The 22,815-nt window shown below is 44.5% G+C and overlaps 1 protein-coding gene across 4 annotated transcripts in view; it reads right to left on the minus strand.

Annotated features, from left to right (window-relative positions):
- PIBF1 (progesterone immunomodulatory binding factor 1) overlaps positions 1-22,815 on the minus strand; it is a 190,580-nt gene that overhangs the window by 24,984 nt on the left and 142,781 nt on the right. For all 4 annotated transcript variants that reach the window (XM_006278351.4, XM_059721480.1, XM_019488572.2 and 1 more), the window contains exon 16: positions 17,019-17,103. In XM_006278351.4, coding sequence (XP_006278413.1) covers positions 17,019-17,103 — 85 coding nt within the window. The remainder of the gene's footprint in view (positions 1-17,018; positions 17,104-22,815) is intronic.

Genomic DNA, 22,815 nt, shown 5'->3' on the forward strand with positions numbered 1-22,815 from the left:
CATGCCCTCCTGGGGTGTGTGCAGTGGCGGGAGCCACCCTGCCAGACGAGGCACTTGTGGCTGTCTCCCACTTCACCCTAGCTGTGCAGTGCCTGCCCCAGCCCCAGCCCCACTCCTTCCCTCACCATGGGGGCCTTGATCTACCCCCCTCCCCCACACACCCCTTCCCTCACAACAGACTTACCAGCCGGACCCGGCTGCCCTCCATGGATTTTCATTTTAATCATGGAAAAATGTGGATTTTGGGTTTCTTTTTTCAATCCAAAAAGTACGTTGTTTTTTTTAAATCAGAGAAAACCAGGATCCCTGGTAATTACCATGCTCCAGCAGCCTCCCATGTCTCGTGTATCAGCATCCCTATGCTTCAAAACAGTGGCTGAGGTCACTTGGGTTGGGAGCTTTAGTTCAAGTGCCCCTGCTGCCATTTTGAAACACAGGGATGCTGATACATGAGATGCTGTGGCGCTTTAACTACAGTGGCTCTCAAAGCCGCTTTAAAGTGCTGCCTCCCCCACATCCCTGGAACACACGTAAAAGTGCCATCAGAATCTGGAGCAGACCACTTTCCACTGAAATAGCATGTGGCCAGTGGTAACACAGTGGGATCAAATGTCACAGAACATGTCCCAAACATCAAATTTAATATGCTTTTGGACACTGGATATTTAAATCAATCAGAGTAGATGAACTCCCAATAGTTCAGACTGGAACCCTCAGCACCACTGCAGGTTTTCTTACATATACTTAAGGTTGCATAGTAATATACTACAACTACTTCCTCTTGTGTTCTGCTTGAGATTGTTGATGACAGATATTTAGCAGAATTTGCAGATTTGTTAAGACCTGACAAGGCCTCTGCTATGGTTGTTATGGCAGTTGGAACCCTGAAGGGTCTTTACATGGATCCTTTGATAAAAGTAAGGAAGAAGATAACTGGACTGCAACAGCATGGAGGAGATTCTAAGCACAGCAGAGATTATGAAAATGACTGGACATGGAAACTGCAGCATATATGTTATTCTAGAGTGGGTTCTCTCTGTAAACCAGTTCATAGAAGATAATACCCAAGGACTAGAAAGTCAACTACAGGGTGCCTGTACATGTGAGGGGAGGCTGCTCTCATGTGCTGTAATTACAGTGCACTGAAGCAGACTCCATTAATTGAGTCTTCTGGAGCATGCTAATTTGTGTGCTCCAGCCAGCCTCTGTGCCTTGTGTATCAGTGTCTGTGCACCTCAAAATGGTGGCGGGGGTGCTTTACCTAAAGCTCGTTTGATAAACTTTAGTTAAAGCACCCCTGCCGTCATTTTGAGGCATGGGGACACTAATTCATGAGACGCTGCGGGGGCTTTAATTAGAGCAGCTCTTACTGCCACTCTAATTAAAGCGCCCTTCTCCCTACACCTGAAGCATGTGTAAAAACGCCCATAGAGTTTAAATGGGGTTTGAGGGGTATGAGAAAAATAGAAGAGAAGGGAGGCTGTACATGCAACTAAGAACAAGAGAATCTAGAAAAAAGACTGCTAAATAGGAAGGATGACTCATGGAAGCATGTTATTATGAGAGGAAGAGACCAGCTAGTGGAGAAGAAATAAAATAGGTTTGCAATGCTGGAAACAAGTGGGGAAGCAAGTAACATTAAATGAGGAGATGCTATGCAAGAAGAAAATGGTAGCTAGTCCAGAAAGGAAAAAAGAGATAATGATGTTAATCAGAGACTAGATTCCAAGATAGAGGGTTAGAGAGAAAACATAAGAAAAGGTGACTTGTAGGCAGATGGAAGAATGGAAGGAAGAATATGAGAGAGTTGTATCAATACTAATAAAACGCTGATCTTTGATGGGGGTCTTGTTTCTTGTTACTACAGAGAACTGTAGCGCTCTCTCTCTCTGTACAGGGATATTTAAGACTGTAGCTGTGGCAAAACACACATCACGTCACATACTGTCAATGACCGCTTGATGACTATGTTCAGCGGTGGACTACAGGAACTGCACATAGCCACTGAGGATGCTACTGCATGTTTTGGCAATTACATACACGCTGACTGACTGGCTACAGAGAACAGATAAGCCTGTCACTGGTGAGCTCCCAGAGAACAGATGGGAATGCTGTCTGCTGGGGTCAAAGCTTTGTGAGGTAGGACTCATGCTGAAAGGATCCAGGAGCAAAGAAGAGTTTATTAATCCTTCTTCAAACTGGGATATGTGAAAGGGCCAGGTCTCCTTGAGATTTTCATTAAGACTTACTATGCTAGACTGGGTAAGCCACTAAAAGGAGTAGAAGCAATTCAATTCATTGTAAATTGCAAGATAAAAATAAATATAATTTGGAAAGGCAACTTAGAAAACTAAAGAAACTATATAGTGAGGTTGATTGGACTGGGCAGCTCTGGAGTAAGAGGGCTACAGATGGACTTGTTTGAATAAGCATCTCCAGATATCAAATAGGATATCGAGTGTAAGCAGGGAACTTATGAGGAATGGAAAAGGGGATTGATCAGCAAAGTGAATATACACTGGGGGTCGAAAAGTACAGAAAAAAGGAAAAATGACCAAAAACCTAGTTGAGTGAGAAAAATATTAAGAAAGAAAACTGCAAAGAAACTTAAAACCAAACAATAAACGGTTCTTCAGCCACATAAATAAAAAGAGAACAAGGAAAGAAGAAGTTCACTATGCACTGAGGATGGGAAAGAAATGAAGGATTATATAAGTATGGACCAAATATTAAACGAATACTTTGCCTTCATTTTCCACAAGGATGATGAAGGTAATAATAGGGTAATCCTATTGGAATCAGATATTCCTACCCAATACAATGGAAATAAAAAGATACTGGAAAAGACCATATCCAAGGTGGAAGTAAGATTGTTTGCTGTGACAAAACTGGGAAAACCAGGTAATCTCCAATCCCAGAATAACAACATGAAATTGCAACTCCAGTATCAAGAATTTTAAATAATTCTTTCAAATTGGAAGTGGCACTCAATGGCTAGAGAACAATAAATTATAGCAACGATATTGAAAAAGTAGATGAAAATGAGATCCAAACCCAACTATAGATCTGCTACCTTGACCGTAATACTATGCAATGTCTTAGAACAGATTTTGAAGGAATGGGTAATTCAAGACATGGAGGTAAAAGGAAAATCGGGTAAAATGCACCATGGTTTTATCAAAGATATATAATGTCAGACTAATTTAATATACTTCTTTGACAGTATAACTGACTTGTTAGACAAAGGCAATGCATCAGTTCTAAGCTATTTAGATACAGTACCCCATAGTAAAATAATATTTAAAGAGGGAGAAGATGAAGACTAATACAAAAAAAAAATCTAACATGGGTAAAGAGCTGGCTAAAAGCTTATTATGGATTATACTGAAAAGGTAAGTTATTAAAATGGAGGGAGGTTGCTACTGACATTCCCCTGGGATTGGTCTTGGAATGAAGATTGAGAGGGAAAGTGAAAAACTACAGTAATAACCTCTCAGTAGCCTGGTAATTTTTCATATCAACTGTTGTGATCTCTTTAGCCAGCTCCTTATATACACAACCATTCTTGTGCTAATCTCTATCTACTAAATTAACATACAGCATAATAAACACTTTACTAAAGTCCAGATAAGATTAGATCTACTGTATTTTCTTCACCTAGAAAGTTAATATTTCATCAACAAAGACATCAGATTAGGTGGGTATGATCTCCTTTTGGGAAATCCATGTTGGAATTTACTTCATTATTATTTCCTTCAAATTTGTTTTAAAGCCTTGTAAACCACTGTGATGAGAATAATGAATCCGGAGTTCACCAGATCATTTCCTCCTCCTTAACTTTGGGAACTACCATATATACCCGAATCCAAGATGACTTTGAATTTAAGACATTCACCAAATAATCAGATTCTATATATGGCAAAATTATAAATTTGTTATAATTTTCCATGTATATAATCTGCAGCCTCTACCCCCTGTTTGCTCTCCACAGCCTCTGCCCATCTCCCCTCTCACTGCAGCTTCTGCTTCCTGTTGAAAGAGGAAAAAAAACCCTTGTCTTGGATTCAAGTAAATATGCTATGTTTGCTATCCTCCAGTCATATGGTGCCACTTGTGAGTTGACAAATTCATTCAAAATGCTTACTAATGGACTTGCAGTTTCACATTCCAATTATTTGGGGCTAGAAAACGGAGACAGAGTATTCCATTAGGCTTCTGGGCACAACTAGATTATCTTTAATTTTGATACAGTGCTTACTGAGGACATCCCACATTCTTCATTCCTTCTACCCCTTGAATTTATAAAGAACATTTTATTATTTAATTTCTTCTGCAAAATATAACTAAAGCTAGATTTTTGTCTATTCTCATTTTACCCGTATACCATTTGATCTTTGACAAAAAGGAACTTTAAGCTTTATCCACACGCGAGTCCCTTAGTGCTTAAATTTAGTTGAACTCATTAATTACTTATCTAAATTTCTCAAATGTTTCTTAAATATTTGACTCTTTGAAAATTAAAACTTTAGCTATTTTTGTTATATTTCTATTTAATTTAAATAGAATTAAATCAGGATCACTGATTTACAGGTTATTTTCTACAGCCAGCTCTTCAGTAAGTTCTCACTTCTCACCAAAATAAAGTCTAAAACTGCATCACCTCTTGTTAGTTCTATGACTACTACATGAAGAAAGCTGCACTTTTTCAATTAAGCTGCACCTCTTTTTCAATTGTTCATATGTGTGTAGACACAGGTGCTATTCTTGTATGTGCCACCCTCACTGCCAGACTGTTTGTGAACACTTTCAGTGTTGTCAGGAGTCCAAATGGCAATACGTATGGCTGTGCTCTATTTAGCTTTGCCTCCTAGGGCACTGACAGATGTGGAAAAGAAAAAAAGAAAAAACCATGCTTTACCAGAAGCAGCAATGCATTACTTTGACCCAGCTCCACAGCATCTATATAGATTGGGTGCTTCAGCAGGGCTTTTTGGTGCTTTTAGCTAAAGCTGATTCAATCAGTTATTAGATAATAGCACCCAAAAAGTCGCACTAAAGTGCCTGATCCATTATTTCCAAAAAGTGTTTATGAGCAAGATTTCAATTAAGGACTAAAGACAAAGTTTCAGGAGCATACAATATTTAGATCACCCAGGACAAAGCATTCACATCTACAAAGCCTTTATAGAAGGCTATAAAAAAGAAAAAAGATAACCTATTTCTTTTAACTGATTTTAATTCATAAATATGTTGACATACATATTCTGGGGAAAATTCATTCTATAATCAAAAAGCACTGAAAATTTGTGAGGATATTTATCATACAAAACGAAGAGACTGAATCCCTGCTTTATGTGCAAAGCTGAACTCATCTTATGTCTTCACAACCAGAATCCCCATGGGTATAACCTATAATCTGTGATAAACTAAACCAAACCATTTGCATTCAGCACACTACTGTCTCTTCAACTTTAAGTTCCCCATTAAGTGCAATCAAACTTTCCCCAAATTTGACTCATCTCACTGAATTCCTTTTCCCAGAAAAAAACAAGCTTGCTTGGCACAAAGTTTTATCTTCCATCTTCTATTGTCTCCATTAGTACTTATACATGTGCCCGACACCTGCTCTGGTGCTTTCTAATTAGAATGCATCAGAGCTGATTTGATTAATCTCACTTAATTAGTTGAACAAGCTTTAGTTAAAGCACCCCTGCCACATTTTGAAGCGCAGAATGCCGTATACATGAGATGCTGCAGGTGTCTAATTAAAATGACTCCCCCCTGGGCCCCAGAGCACATGTAAAAATACCCTATGGTTGCATCCTAAAGGTCTAATCCTGTAAACTTTGCAAAGAACTTGCATGGCCCCAGAACAGGATTTTCACACAGGCATGACTTGTTGTATCAGACACTAAACAGGTAAGAGCAAAAGCCTTGATTCCCTAACCCTTCAATGAACTGTAGTACTTGCTACAGAAAAAAGAGACATTAAGTAAAGCTTACCAAGAAATGTTAATATGGTATGGATGATGAATCCAAACAAAAAGTGGGGCTGACAGTAATAATGCCTCTCTGCAGAACTAACTAAACATTCCAAACCATAATATCTCATTTGACAAGTGGTTATAGACTCTATATCTACTGGCTATGTTTAAAAAATGCATTCCTTCTGTGAAAGGAATTAGTTCTAAATTACTGCAAGATTAGGACATTTTTAATAGTCATTTGCTATATTTAGAAGAGTCATTTTTATTATGAATTAATGCTATAATATTTATGGTTCTGTGTATGCTTTTCGTTAGTGTTAAAATGGCAAGCATCCCTACCTCAGAAAAAGGGCCTCCAAATAAACTAGCTGAGTCAGCTAAACTGAGCTATCCTTTATAAAGACAGCAATACATCAAGTAATTGAGTGCTGTTTAGAGGAATTCAGAAACAATAAAACTAACGGAGGAGGTCTGTATTAAAAGTCAAAGCAAGACTGCTTTAGGAATGGAAACAGGTGATGAAAGGTATAAGTGAAATAAAAAAAAAATTACTATAATAAAGATTGCTTGGCAGTTTTATACCTTATCCATAAAATGACCCTTTTAAACTTAATATTGTGTTTCTTAGGCTTTCTGTTCTCCCATTTTTGTCTGTTGTACAGGACCTATATTTTTTCACCTGTTTACTCACATGCTCAAGCATACCTCTCATGCAACATTGTTTAAAACAAATACGTAGACAAAACCCTCCGACCACATAGGCTGTCTCTTATATGTAGTCTTTGTTGGCTGATATGAGTGTGGTTTCACCAATATACATCTACAGAGACATTGCTTAAAAATGACCCCCACAAAGTCACACTTAATTTCCATTTCTCTTTTTATTGTAGCTCTCTTTCTTTGCAGAGGAGCCTTGTAAAATGTACCATAATGAGAAGATTATCACTGATCTTATCATCCTGTTTTCTAAGCTATCTGCAAAAGAATTACATTACTTTTTGACATATTTGAATACCTCCGAATAAGGTACATCCAGCATGTGATCAAATGCAAACTCATTTTCTTGTTTTAAGATCTCACTATATTCAGTCTTACATGCTTTGTGGGGGTCACTCTGGAGTGATGTCTCGGTATATATTATGTTGGTGAAACATTCACATCAACTAACAAAGTACTGCATATCTGAGACAGTCTTTGTAGATGAAAGATTTGGTCCATGTATTGTTTTAAACACATTGCACAGTTTTGACAAACACTATTGTTTTATACTTTAGACACTGAAATACTACTAGATTCTTTGCAAAAATCCACATTTTTGACTCCTTCAGGTCACTTAGCTACCCTAAAGGATGGGTCTATAATAGGGTGACCATATTTGGCTGCAACGGTCCTGGATTTCATAGGCTGTCTTGGTGGGTTAGTGAAAATGTAAACAAAAGTCTGAATTGGTGCCATCCTTCCCAGCCTGGCTCCTCCTGAGCAGCAGCTGGAGGTGGGGGGTGGGCTGGGCTGGGCACTGCTCCTCCTGCCTGGGCTAGGGATCAGCTGGGGTGGGGCAAGGGGAGAACATGCTGTGAGCATGGACTGCTCACATGTATGTTTAGCCATACACAGCCCAGCGGAGTTGGGACCAGAGAGTGAATGCCACAATGGGGCTTTCTGGGGCAGGGGGAGGGAGGGTAGGGTGGCTTGGATCCTTGTCCTGAGAGGAGCTGGGAGTCCTTTGCCCCTCCAACCACCTGGCTACAGGGGACCAGCGCTTTTAGGTGGTGGCTTTGGGCTCTGCCCTGAGGTTGTAATCCAGGCTAGCTCCTTTCCATCTAGGCCCAGCTGCTGGGGCCTGGAGCTTGGATCAGTGTTCTCCCTGCTACCACCAAGTGTGTGTGTGCGTTGGCGGGGGAGGAAGACAAACTGGAGGGGCGGGGAGAGAGGGAGAAGTGAGTGGAGGATCACAGAGGCAAGCGAGGTGGGGAGGTCTGAGGAGCAAGGAAGTGATGGGGGGAGAAATGGGAGGAGAGAGGTGGCAGGAGAGGGAGAAAGAGTGAGTGGGGGGCACAAGGAGAGAGGTGTGGGGAAAGGAGATAAAGGGGGAGGAAGACAGTTAGGAATTGGGCAGGATACAGAGGGGGTTTGATGGAGGCAAGAGGAGGCTGCCCAGGTTCTGCCTCTCACTGTCATGATGATCAAGCAGCTGCACAAAGTATGGAGCATATGTATGCCAATAAAGCAGCCTGTATCTAGAGCAGCTGCACACACACACTGACACAGACACATGCACACAGACACTGCACTCACACTTCTTGTTGTACAGATCAACTTGCTCCCTGCCTCCAACTCAGCCTTCCTCCTTACCTCTTGCCCAGCAAAGCCCCAGCCACCTGTGGTCCTGGCTTTGCTCACCCCATTTCCCTGTGGGCAGCTCCCAACCCCATCCTCCTGCTGCTGGACAGCGGGGAGGTGGGGCAGCGTTCAAGACTTTCTTAAAAATAGTATGGTCACCCTATCTATAACCAGCTTTAGGGTAACATGACTGATCTGGCACTGCTAGAATGATGAATGCTAAGGTATACAGCAGGAATATTAAGGGGTTGGGTAGAGGAGGGATGAAAGTTTTGAGAAGTACAAGAAACAGAAGTGAATTTTAATAAATCTACTCTCTGTCCGGGGGGGGGGGAGGAGGAGGGAAGCAAAGTCTGGTTCACGGGCAAGATCTGGCTGGCAGTGGACTCCATTTCCCAGAAGCCCCTACCAGCATGGCTGAAGCTGGTCTCCATGGAAACCCCAGTCACAGCTGCGCTGTAACAGCATGAGGTTGGGGTTGCTATGAAGACTGGCCCTAGCCATGCTGACAGGGTGCTCGGCAGGGCGGGCAGCTGCTCTGGACCTGCTGAGATCTTACAGCGAGGGCAGCTTGGTCAGGGCCAGGGCAGAGCCATGATCTGCTGCCTGAAAGCTCCGGGCAGGGTATGCAGGCAATGGATCACGGTTCTACCCCAGCTCCTTGCAGCAGTGACAGTGTGGTCCCGAGCCGGGGCACAGCCGCAGTCCGCTGCCTGTGCAGGCTGCAGATCTGCCCTGGCCCCGACCAAGCTGCCCCTGCTGGAAGATCCCAGCAGTTCTAGAGCAGCCCCTTCCTTTGCGTTGCTGCATGCCCTGCAGATCATCTCACTAGAAAAGCAAATCAATTATTGTGGTCTATTCAGCAGCAATGAGGCCTCACCTACAGTACTGTGTCCCATACTTCACGAAGGATGTGGACAGATTGGAAAGAATCCATGGGAGAAGGGAAAAATGATTAAAGGCCTCAGAAATGTGATTTAGGAGGAAAGGTTGAAAGAATTGGAATTACTGAGAATGGAGAACACTGAAAGGGAATTTGAATATAGTCTTTAAACACTTGGGCTATTATGATGAGGATGGATATAGCTTTTTCTTTGTGGACATAATGGGCAGGACTAGGAGCAATGAGCTCAATCTTGCATCAGAAGAAACTGAGGCTGGAGATTAGGAAGAACTTTCTCACCATGAGGGTGGTACAGCATTGGAACAGGTTACCTAGAAATGTTTTAGAATCTCCTTCTGGGAAATTTTCAAAAACAGGTTAAAAAGGCACTTGAACAGCTTAGTCACAGATGAGATCTTGCCTTCAAGGGGGCTGGACTAGATGACCTCATGTGGTCTCTTCCAACCCTACTTTCTTAAAATTCTATGATCCTAAATTTAGGTAAAGAATTCCTTAAAATCGTTTTCCCATAAGCATGTTTTGATATAATATTTTAAAAGTGAACCACAGTTAATGATCATATAATAATTATCATTCTATGCATACTGTTTTGAAAAGAAAGTGATTGTTTACTTATTGTAATTTTATTTTTCTGTACATTTATTTTTATTGAGAGAGGTCTTTAATATATTGTCATAAATATAAATGCTGTTTTAAATGGTCATGTTCAGGTATTTCCCTAGGGGATGCAATTTATACAATGAAGAAGTATTTATATGCATTGCAATCATTATAGTAATTGAACCTCTGAGCAGACAGTGTTAATGTGTGTGTTGGTATGCATTTTCCATCAAGACTCAAGAAACAAAATTTGATTTGGAACTATAAAATCAGGAGAATCATGGCTGCAAGATTTTCATCAAATCATATTTGACTCAAACATAATGTTTAAATATATTTAGTGGGTAATGATTTGTATCTGTATCAAGATTTAGTCACTACTAGCATGCTGTAGGACACTGGAACCTAATTAGCTGCCCATAGATGACCAGCAAGTCTCTAAAAATAAGAGCACTTGGAACTCTGCAGTTTACTCAAGTACAAAGCACTAAAAAGCACTGCTAATGTGTGTGTACGTCTATTAAAAAGACATTAAACCCCTATCTACCAAAAAATGAAAGTCATGCTATTGCTAGACCACTGATTCTCAACCTTTTTAGGCTCAAGACACCTTTCAGAAAATGCCAGCTTCTAGCTTTCACTCAATATTTTGACAATGGAAAAATAACAGAACAATTCTATTGTAGCAAAGATCTCAGAAAGACCAGTGTTGTTTCTTTGTGTTTTCTCTTGGTTATTGAAGTTCTTTGTGCAGAAGCGTGCCATCAGTGTATTGTCTATGCTGCTGGTGTTCGTGCAATCAGTGTGTTTCCTCGGAAACTTCCATGTTATGTAGAAGACTGACTACAAAGCTCAGTTTGGCTGTAAAGGCTCAGTCAGGTTTATTTATCTATACAGCACCTACTCACTAACATGTTGGCCTGTTAGCCCTCAATAGTGCTAGTAAGGCACAACTTGCAATTGCTTCATCTCTTAGGCCTAGTATAAAGTTCCAAACATTTTCAGTCCTACTTGTAGGATTGATCAAGCAGTTCTGCTTTTATCACGGAATTTACATAAAGATCAACACCTCTAATCTTCAGGTGTTCTAGACTCTTTAGCACTGTCCTTATCCATTAACCTTAATATCAACTTTAACACACTGCTGTCTGTCTCAAGTCTCCTGGTGGTATTAAGATCACCTTAACAATCACCTTAAATACTCTGCTTTGGTCAATGCTCTGAGCAAAACCTTTATGAGAGTGGTATATGCATTGAACAGTGCTTTTATTAATATCCCAGTGAGGCCTACAATCGCAACAGGTCAAAATATTTTTGACATTATGAATTCTTATTTAACACCCCTGGATTTATTTTGTGAACTGTGTTGTTGAATGTACACCTAATGAAGCTAATATTGAGTGGCACCCCACCCCGCACTTAGCACAGTTTTATGAAACGAATCTTGCAGCATCCCAAGGTACCATAGTACCCTGGTTAAAAATCACCATACTAGATCAACCTTTGCGACTCAATGAAGCCTTGAAACAAAGCAACTTACAACACTTGCTTTTGCCCCCATGGCAATAAATTAGTTGCAATAAGCAATAAATATTTCCTTATCCTTCAGGACCCTGAAAACATCTTTGACAGCCCTGTTCCTCAGCACTTAAGAAGAGGTCTGCTTCATGGGGAATACAATATATGGCAAGCAAGGCAAGAATGCTGGCCCTGCATTGTGGCATTCACTTCTACAAAAACTGAGACAGCAAACCTCACCACTTTTCAACTCAAACATAGCATTCCCTTTTACCCCTGCCCCGTGGCGATGCGTAGGGGCTGCACAGAGATGCATGTGCCCCCCCTGAGAATGCTGGTGCACCTCCTGACAGGCTGTGCTCCCCACTTAGCTGACGGGTGGGGGGGGAAGGCGGGAGCGCTGGTGCCCCTTCTGCGAGCGCCAGCCAGGGGATGGGAGTGCCTGCATGAAGCAGGGGGACCCCCCCCCCCCCCCGCCCACTGACTGGTTGCTGGAGAGGGCATGTCCCCCCCCCCGACTAAGAACTTATAAATGGATTCTGTGGTGTGGAAGAACACAAGATTTCTACTCCAAAACTTTACAGTTGTTTTGGGGCTGCTGTTAAAAACTTGTCTCTCTTTCAGGTAGTTTTAAATTTCATTCAAATTTCAGGCTATTCTTTACCATACCAGATTTGAGGCATTATTCTCTTTTGAAAGTTCCTTGATTTCATACCTGCCCAACAAACAGATCCTTGAACAAAATGAATTTGAAGCTCCACTGACTTCAGTGATGTGTGGTGGTAGTGACTCTTAAATTACCACTCGGTAACTGGCTCAAGTGCTTCAAAGTATCAGAAAACGAATTTGCTGTTTCGGAGGTGAAAGGATTAGGATCTGTTTTGATGATGTCATAATACTGCCTGGTGAGTAAGGGAACATCATCATTCCACCAGGGCTGGTTGAAGCCCTGAGAGCTGGGCCATCTCAAAAATGTTTACAGAACAACAAAGGACAATTTCTGGCACTTATCCTGATGAAAAGACATAAGGTAAAAAGTTAAAATGTTTCTTTACAATCAGTTGGCCTCCTCTGTCTTATGTCTTTATTAGTACTTCTGTTAGCACATTTTAAAAGTCCCCATTCATTTTTTACAGAAGTCAAAATCAATAAACTCTGGTAAAACACTGAATACACAGCAGGGATCCTAGTTTTCTCTGTTTAAAAATCGCAAATTCTCTGATTAAAATCCCCCAAATCCATGTTTTTCCATGATTAAAATGAAAGGCCAATACATATATACGTATCAGCTGAACACAACGTTTTATTGATATATTTACAATTTTAAAGCTATCTGGAAGCCTACCAGTACCTCAATCACTATAATGAAATACATTCTAAATACCTATAAATGTTGGTATTTGATTTTGGGTTTATCATGGCAAATCAGATCTCCCCTTGCTCCCTTTGCTCATTAGGACATAGGTCCAGCTGTGGCTGTGCCCCCGCTCCCTGCTCCCCCTGCTTTATGGCACTGAGCAGCCCTGACATGTCAGTGCCCTGCCCAAGCCACTGCCCCTCACTCCCGACCCACAGCCCCACAAACCCTGCTGGTACCCTTCACTTCCTACCCACAGTGCTCTGGTCCTGCCGGTGCTCCTCATATCCCACCCACAGCCCCTTGGCCCTGCTGGTGCCCCTCACTCCCCACCTTCAGCCCCCCGCTACCCCCAGCCCTGCTGGAGGGGGGCCCCTAGCTGCTAGGAGGATGGGGCCAGGGACCCAGGTCCACAGTCCCCTGTCCCTTGCAACAGAACCCTCCCCCACAGCTGCGGCCAGTGGAAGGCAGTGGCTGCTGTGGTCTGCGTGGAGCCTGGCTCCCCAACCTGCAAAGGTAGCATGGCAGGAGTGGAGCCCATGAAGCAGGGTAGGTGCAGGCTGACTGCTGCAGGCTTGAGGCTCCCTGCCCTGCTGCACTCCCCCCAGGGCCTCCATGGTCCAGCGGATGCGACCTGGCACAGCAGGGCAGAGTGGAGCAGGGCAGGGAAGCTCAGTGCCTCTGCCACGAGCCCCATGTTGCCATGGTGAGGTGTACCCTACCCACCTGGCAGCAGTGGGTGTGGGGGGGAGTCCCCCCACTTCATCCAGGCACTCCCACTCCCTGGCTGGCGCTCCCGCTTTCCCCCCCTGCCCATTGCCTAAGTGGGGAGCGCAGCCTGTTGGGGTGCACCAGCATTCTTCAAGGTGCCCCCTGCTGCTGCCGAGAGGGCAAGAGGCACCTTGCCATGGTGGCACAGGGCTTGAGGCAGCAGAACAAGTGTCTCCGCCCCACTTTGCCCTGCTGGGTCCTGCCCTCTTGGCTGCGGAGCCTCCACTGGGAGGGTGGCAGGGTTGGGAGCCCCAAGCCGACAGTGGGCAGCCTGCGCCCACCCCTGCTCCATGCACAAATCTGGGGGGGCACATACGCCCTATGCACCCCTGGGAGTCTGTGCAGTGGTGGGGAGCTGCCCACCTGCTGTCCCCCAGACAAGCCACCCACAGCTCCGTCCCACTCTCTGCCCAAGCCCTGCAGCTACACATGACCTTGGGCCCTAAGCCCCACACGCTACCCCAGCTGAACAGCAGCTCCTCCCTCCCTCTCTATGTGGGAATCAATCCCCTCCAGACTTACCTGTGGGGAGCTGCGGGAGCTGCTCTCCAGGCTGCCTGGTGGTCATGTGCATGTGTGAGCGCACACATGCACATGGCACCCTGCCTGACTGCTCCCCTCCGCAGGCCCTTGCAGGCTGGAACTCTGCCAGCCTGCAAGGGGAAACACACTGTTTCCCAAGTTTTCCTCCTTTAAAGAAGAAAATCAGGGATTTTCTCTTTAAAATGAGAAAATTCAAGTTTTTCTGTGCTGAACGGAAAAGCCAGATCCCTGGTAATCATATATATTAAGGATGCTACATAAATGTATGTACATACTTTAAGTATCTATTTGTGCATTTTTTCTGTCATAGGTGTCACAGCTCTTTAACTAACTGATAGAAAAAGTTACATATGCTGGAAATGGCACCTAATACATTTACTAAAAAGGTCTGCTGGCATTTTTAAGAAATCATGTATAAAAGACTCAAATCCAGTATGAAAAATATTTTTATAGCACTTTTCAAAGGATTAGAAAGCACTCAACCAGCAAGTTCATAACATTTCTTTGAGGCAAACAGTAATATTCTTTTACAGGTAAGACTACTTGGGGACAGGGAGGTTAAGTGAATTGCCTAAACTCACAGGGTGCATCCACACATGCAAGCACATGTGCTTGCAGCAGCTCAGATAGAAGCGGTGCAAATTTGAGCCGGGATTTTTTGCCTCGGCACATGTGCTCGGACATGCACTTTGTTGTGGAGCAAATTATGCCACTTGGGGCAAAATAACCCTGCCTGGCGTCTCCCAGATCTGTAGCCAGGGGGAGCTACAGCCCGGGGCTAGCACCTGTGCTGTCCCCAGTAGTATAAAAAGCTGCCCTGTCCTGACCGCATCCATACAAAAAGCTGCCCTGGCAAGTAGCTTAGGGCTACTTGCTCTCAGGAGCTTCTGGGGCCTGGCCACTTGGTACCTGGGAACACTACCTCTTGTGCCAGCTGGACTGCTGCAGCAGCATCCCAAATCCATTTTTAAAAATACCTCAAAATCCATGTTTTTCCACAATTAAAACAAAAGACCACTCTATAGACATACGAATATCTATCTATCTATCTATCTATCTATCTATCTATCTATCTATCTATCTATCTATCTAGAGAGAACGATCAGATGGGCAATGCTTTATTGGTATATTTACAATGTTAAAGCAATTTGGAAGCCTACCAGTGTCTCTATCATCATGATAAAATAAATTCTAAAAACCTATACGTGTCGATGTGTACTTTTGGTTTTCTTCACACATGATGGGTGTGTGATGGAGGGATGTGGTGTTTGCAGGAAGGGGGTGGGAAGGGGTGTGGGGGAAGGTGGGTGGGTGTGTGTGGAGGGATGTGGGTTGGTGTGTGGGTAGGTGTGGGGCAATTGCTGGGGGGACTGTGGGTGTGGGGGACCTTGTGTTGGGGTCGCTCAGGAGGGGTGGGTTCCCTGGCCCCCACAGAGTGCAGCCCCTGCCCACAGTTCCCCCCTGGAGGGCCATAGCCCCTATCCCTCAAAGGGCCCCAAGCACCTTGGAGGGCCACAGCCCCCCCCCCCCATGTCTCAGCTCTCCCTGGAGGGCCACAGCACCTCCGCCCAGGGTCACAGGCACCCTGGAGGGCCACAGCCCCCCTGCCCCGGGTCCCAGCTCCCCCTGGAGGGCCATATTCCCCCTGCCCAGGGTCCCAGGCACCCTGGAGGGCCACAGCCCCCCTGTGCCGGGTCCCAGCTCCCCCTGAAGGGCCATAGCCCCCCTGCCCAGGGTCCCAGGAACCCTGGAGGGCTACAGCCCCCCTGCCCAGGGTCCCAGCTCCCCCTGGAGGGCCACAGCCCCCCCGCCCAGGGCGCATAACTTACCTTTAGCAGCAGCAGTGGGAGTGGGGAGCTCTGAGCCATGGCAGCAGGACCTGGCGTGGCATGTGGGAACCATGAGCTGGGCCCGGCTGGGTCCTGCCAGCCCTGGGGCTTCTCTGCCAGCCGGCAGGGCCGGACCACGGTGACATGACCCAGAGCAGGACGTGGCGGCTGCATGCTGGGCCCAGTTGGGTCCTGGGGCCTCTCTGCTGCCTGGCCAGGCTGGGTTATGGCAGCAGAACCTGGTGCGGCAAGTGAGGACCACGTGCCGGGCCCAGATGCCCTGACCCGGTGTGGCATGTGGGGACCACGTGCCACGCCCAGGCGGGTCCTGCCACCCTTGGGGCCCCTGTGCTGCCTGGCCAGGCCATTCTCATGGTGGCAGGACCCAGTGCGGCACACTAGGACCACTGGCCCTGGGGCTGCTCCTGCCGGCAAGGTGACAGGGGGGCCCCAAGGGCGACAGGACCTGGCTGGGCCTGGCACGTGGGGACCATGTGCCATGCCGGGTCCTGCCACCAAGGGCGCAGCTCAGCCAGGCAGCAGAGTGGCCCTAGGGCTAGCAGGACCCACTGCACCAGGTCCGGCCTCTGCCCTGTTGTGCTTGCAGGGGTTTGGGGGGGGGGGCTGGGACCACTGCCACTCCCCAAACCCTCCCCACATCCCCCTGCCACCCCTCACCCAGCCACACTCGTGAACTGCCCCCCGCACTTATCTTGGACAGCACCGTTGGCCGAGGCAGCAGGAGAACGAAAGAGACGCTCTGGCTAACACCAGAGCATCTCTTTTGGAGGACTGACTCCCTGGCAGAGTCTGGGACCGTGCCTTGCTCCGCTCTTCTGTGGAGTGGTTTTTTTAGACCCCTGGATATCCAGGGGTCTGATTTTCTCCCTGTGCTGTAAACTTGCAGTGCGGGGAACATTTTTTCATTTCCGCACACGCCTCTTGCCCCTCCTCAAAGGGGTTTGAGATGGGGCAAGAGGCATGTGCGTGCTCATCTGGACACGCCCACAGTGAGTAAACTGGCAGTACAGAGCACAGTCTAAAGCTCTCTTTTCTAAGTGCCAAACAATGCATTTCTAAAACTTATGGAGAGATGAACCATAATTTTCCTATGGATTAGGCACAGAAAAATATGTATGGCAATGATTCTGCTAAAACAGGACTCTTACCTCATGATGATTTAGAAGTCTTTCCAAATCTGCTGCCATCTGATTCTTGACATGCAGCAAAGCTGTCTTTTCTTTATTTAAAATACTGGTGGAAAGGGGATAGAAAATGCATTAATAACAACGGAGCAATGGATAATCTCTTTTAATCTTGTATTCTGATTAAAACATGCATTTTCTGAAACAAAATATTGCCAACAATGAAAATCTGCTCAAAATAATGGTAGCAAATGAGCCTTCTCTTTATTAAAAAAATTGCAGCTTCAGAGTGCATATAAAAAAATAGGTAATAGGTAGATGTGAACATTTTAAGGCAAGTATTAAAGCAAGCAACAAAACTCAACATCATCTGATTCATTCACATATAAATATACCAATATAATTTAAAGTATGATTTTTCCGAAATGGGTGACTTCTTAAGTGCAGCATCATAGCGTCATTCTTTATATAGTCTATCAATAACTTCCTAGATCAATGTGCTTGTTTTACAAGCAAAAATAGGTTCTTTACTCCAATTTATCTTAAACTGAGCAGAAAACCTCTAATCTTCTTTCCTTTTTTATATACGATTAGCAGCAACAAAAATTCTGCACACTATGTTATATACTCACTAATACCCATGTCACTTTTTACATCTACTAGGTTGGCACAGCCCTAAAGTTGGAGTTTTATAATCCAGGGCTGTCCAACATCTGAGTGGCAGAGGGTCGCATGCTGGGCATCACCCCCTCACACCATCCAGGCCTCTTCACTGTGCCACATGGGGTCCCAGGGCCCTTTGCGGTGGGTAGGAAGCAAAAGCTGGAGGTGGAGGGGGAAGAAGCTCAGAGACTACAGCTTGCAGCAGCAGCAGAAGACCGATGTGGGAACCAGAGCCTGGAACAGGAGTCTGGGGGATGCGAGTTTAATCTTCACAGGCTACTACTTGGACAGCCTGTAAATAACTGTTGCCTTTTTTTAAAAATTAATAATCCTATATAGGAAGGAATGGGGTCCAATTTGTGCTTGTAACTCTGCTGCCTCTGCAGGAATTGTAAGCTTAATTTTCCTATTTATTATCTTGTATTATGGCAGCACAACATTTTCTCTTATAAACAAAAGGATGGTAACTGCTTTGATAGAATGGGATGCATTCATGACAGTCATGCTTATCTTTCATTAACTTTGATGTTATTGCTTTATATCAGTATATTAACTTTTTATAACATTATATTAAGTACATTTCAATGTACAAACTCTTATTCTAGGAAGCTATCATTCTAATATAAACATTTTTCTACATTCAGGCTTAGCTTGCTTCCAAGAATAAGCGCTATACTGATAGAGCCATATTTTATTTTAAATATATTTTCCCCAATTTTCTTTCCATACCTCAAAAATTAAAAACAAAACAAAACAAAAAAACTTCATTGTTGAAACTGAAACTGACAGTCTAGAGAAAGTTAGTCATACAGTTGTGAAACAGATCATGAAACTGAGAGGCAATCTAAAATGGAAACAACTTACAACATTATAAACTAAATGGAATGTTTAGATTCAGGCACATCAGTTTTTTAATGTTCAGAACATTAATTTCCACAAAGACCAATAAATTTCATTGTTCTTACAAAAAATTTGGCCACAGAACTACAGTTTTTCTTTGCTTAAATAGCAACAAGGCCCTTGAACCAGATACTTCTTTAAGCATTGATTAGATCACTAGCTATTGGCTGTGTTTTACCATTCTCAGCTCTTAAAAGGCTGTCATGAATTCTCTAGAAATGGCCTGTACAGTCATACTGCTTAAACTGTGCTTTTATACATCTTACTCTTGTTTAAACTATTTTCAATAATACATGTTTAATTTGTTAGGATTTTTATACTGTGTTGTTTTTAATACATACTGAAGCTGCTGCTCTCAGTGGCATTCCTGTATGCAAGTCTTACAACTCTATATCTGAACTTTTCTTGGATTCATGCATTTCTTTAGCTCCTAAATGTCTTGGAATTGGGGAGCTACAAATGTGTATCACATGGTGGATTAAAATTTAACGCTTATTTAGTCTTTTGCAAGAAATATTTGCCACTAAATGGCATTAACAACTGGTAGTAGCATCTTTCACCCTTAATACCAATTTGAGTAAAGCGCATATATGGAAAAGACCTGAACTCATGTCAAAAGGGAAAACACCAAAATATACTTTATAAATTTTAACAAGCTACCATGTATTTGACACGTATCTCAATTAATGTATAGGTAACAATTATGTCCTTGCTGATAGACATTGATTTCTATGATTTTAGGCAGTAATGTTATTGGTACTATTTCAGATACTGGATTGGGAACTCAAGTGACTGGTTTTCTAGGGTCTACACTGACCACTGAAAGCAACATAAGTCTCTCCATTGACTTCAATGGGCATTGGATTAGGAGTGCAACAAACCTCTTTGACTATGGTTATTATATATATATATTGGCCATCTGCTTGAATTATTATTGTAAAGAGGTGAAACTAGAAATACTGCAGGATTATTGCAGTTCTGGGTGCTGCACTTCAAAAGGGATGTGGCCAGCCTGGAGAGGGTTCAGAGGAGGGCCACCCGCTTGGGGAGAGGGCAGCAGCCCAGGGCCTATGAGGAGAGACTGAGGGACCTGAACCTGTTCAGCCTCAGCAAGAGGAGGCTGAGGGGGGACCTGGTGGCTGCCTACAAACTCATCAGGGGAGATCAACAGCAAATAGGCAGAGCCCTTTTCTCCCCAGCACCACCTGGGGTGACACGGAACAATGGTAATAAGCTGATGGAGAACAGGTTTAGGTTAGAGATCAGAAAGCAATATTTTACAGTTAGGGTGGCCAAAATTTGGAACCAACTTCCAGGGAAGTGGTCCTCGCCCCTACCTTGGTCAAATTCAAGAGGAGGTTGGATGATCACTTGTCTGGGGTCTTGTGAACCCAGCATTAATTCCTGCCTATAGCGGGGGGTCAGGCTAGATGATCTGTTCAGGTCCCTCCTGACCCTAGCTACTATGATACTATGATTAAACATAACTACTGCCTCACACACGGTGTCATCTGGGAAAAGAAACATTGGTGAGGAGGCAGTGAGTGTTGAGCCATCTAGGATCCCCAAAACTATGTAAGAAAAAAATTTAAAAAATGCTCAAAAACATTTATTCAGCCTTTTCGTTTAATGTTCCTCAAATTTCTGGTCAAACTTTTCAAAAGTTCCTTATGATTTTAGGTGATCAAAATGAGACATCTTATGGGGTTTTATTTTTAGAAGATAAAATTTCATGATTTACAGAGATTCAGACCCTTTAAAAAAGTCTGAACTTGAGTTGTTCGCTCATTTTTTAAGCTTCCCTTAATGCACTACAAACAAAACTGATAGCTTTCATTTGTTAATATTATGAAATACAAGATAACGTAAATTTAAGATAATCCAATACACACAAAATACATCCTGGTGTACTATTTGCTATATATTCTTTATTGCCCATCAGTTTAGCTTTAGAAAATATTGTTCCTTTCAGAGTGTAATGTTTTCCAAACTGCTCTTTGGACAGGATCTGTGCCTTTCCCAGTGGTGTATACACATAACATCTGTGAGAGGCAAGGATTTCTTAGGGTGATGCCTTTTACTGGACGCACTGTGTAGTAGGGATTGAGTTAGGCAAGCTTTTGAATGTAAGACATTCTTTGTCAGGCCTGTATGACATCTAACATAATAGGGTCCCCATCTGGGTATTATAACATTACTAAAACAAACATGACCACCAGCATCAATGCACTGAAATTTAAAACTGTGTAGGTAGACATGTTGCATATAAGCACATTTGCAAAACAACAGGTATGTAGATAGATTTTATGCAAACAAGTATCTATTTTGACATTTCCTAGCAAGAGCTGAACACACAAATTTTATAGACTTGTTTTTATTCCATTTTTTCTTTAAGTTTTCCAATGTCACTATTACTCACACAGGGACTTACTTAAATCATGGTGAGACTAAACAGTTTTTGTGGGTTGGTCACAGCATAAAGATCAAATTTTCAGACACTTCCTGGATGTGCTCTGCTGGCCCCAGCCCTCAGTGCTGATTAGAGAGGCCCCAGAGGGGGGAGGAGGGATGAGGGCATGGCTCCCATGTTCTTTGCTGCCCTGTGCCACCCTGCCTGCTGGCACCTTCCTTCCACCCTGTCCCCCTGTAGACTAGCCTGCAGCAGTGAGGATTGCTGGCCCCCACTGGGGAGCCAGCATTTTATTTTTATTTAGTTTGTTGAAGTTGTTTTCGCAGACAATCCCAGATTTTCCGCGATTTTTGCGGAGCTGTGAATTGAGTAGACCCCTACTCATATACTTTATTGCCATATGCATTTGATATTCTTCTGAGTTGCTTTAACTACTTTCATGTTTGATCTTTTTTAAAAACTAACAATAAACTTTGTTTAGTCTCTTCCATGGCTGCATTGCTCATGTTACTCTGTATACATGTATCTGCAATTTTGTGACATGATTTAGATTATGGTCAGATGAGGTGTCAATGGTGCTCTTCTCTAGTTAATGGCTATCTGCCTGTTAGAACAGCTCTGGCTTTGTATGTCTAATAAACAGAGAGGCTGTGAAGACAAAGTGAAGGAGATTAAACATCTCCCTAACACCCATGATGTGTACTGTTTTTTCAGTGCCATCAAAACCATCTACAGTAAGAGTACTCAGGGACCAACATCCCTGAGATGTAAGGATGGAGGAGACCTGATCAAGGAAAGGGGAGCCATCAGTGCCTGTTGGAAGGAACATTTTGAAGACCTCAATTGAGACCACTGTTGACAAGAGTGTTCTCAACTTGATGGCAACCTCAGCCTTGAATTATCAACAAGGAGACCTTGTTGACCCTGATAAGAAATTGCAAATTCTCTGACAAAAAAACCCCCAAACTGTGATTAAAATTAAAGGACCCCCACAGACTCTCTCAGCCCTGCTGGTGCCCCTCACTCCCCCCCACAGCTCCCCGAGCCCTGCTTGTGTCCCTCACTTCCCCAACAGCCCCTCAGCCCCACATATGCAGGCACAGACACAGACATACACCCTCCCCCCAGCATATAGGTGTGTGTGGGGGGGGAAGGAGTGGGACGAGTGCAAAGGAAGCAGTTGAGGGGGCCAGATTGAGAAGGCGGGGAAATGTATCTCTGTGCCCACTCCCAGAAGCAGGGCTGGAGAGGTGAGGGCAGTGGTGCCCCTCTGTGGGCCACACACGTGGAGAGGGAGAGGGGCACGTCAGGTGCCGCTGGCCCCACGCAGCACACCACGGAGCCTCCCCGCCTCAGCTTGGTCTGTGCCCACTCCCAGGAGCAGGGCCAGGGTGGCAAGGGCAGTGGTGCCCCTCTACAGGTTACACATGCCTGCCCAGCTGGGGGGAGGGGGAGCCTTGCACGTGGCAGCCACCCCCGCACCACCACAACACCGCTGCTTGCACGGCCGTGGGCAGGCAGTGTGGGGAGCAGCAGTGCTGTGGTGGTGGCGGCCGCCACATGCAAGTGGCAGTGTGGTGTGGTGGCGCGATGGCAGCTGCCACCATGCTGGTTGTCTATGGCTGGCTGCGGTGCAGCACGGTGGTGCGATAGCAGCCCCCGTGTGCGAGCCCCACTTCCCCTGGCTGGGTGGGTGTGTGCGGCCTACAGAGGGGTACCTCTGTCCTCGTTCTCCCCCCAGCGCCCCCCAGCTCTGCTCCTGGGAGTAGGTGCAGACTGAGCTGAGGTGTGGGGCGGGGCGGGGAGGCACCATGGTGTGCTGTGTGGGGCTGGCAGCACTCGGTGTGC

Source organism: Alligator mississippiensis, chromosome 1 (assembly GCF_030867095.1).
Source record: "Alligator mississippiensis isolate rAllMis1 chromosome 1, rAllMis1, whole genome shotgun sequence".
Taxonomy (NCBI): domain Eukaryota; kingdom Metazoa; phylum Chordata; order Crocodylia; family Alligatoridae; genus Alligator; species Alligator mississippiensis.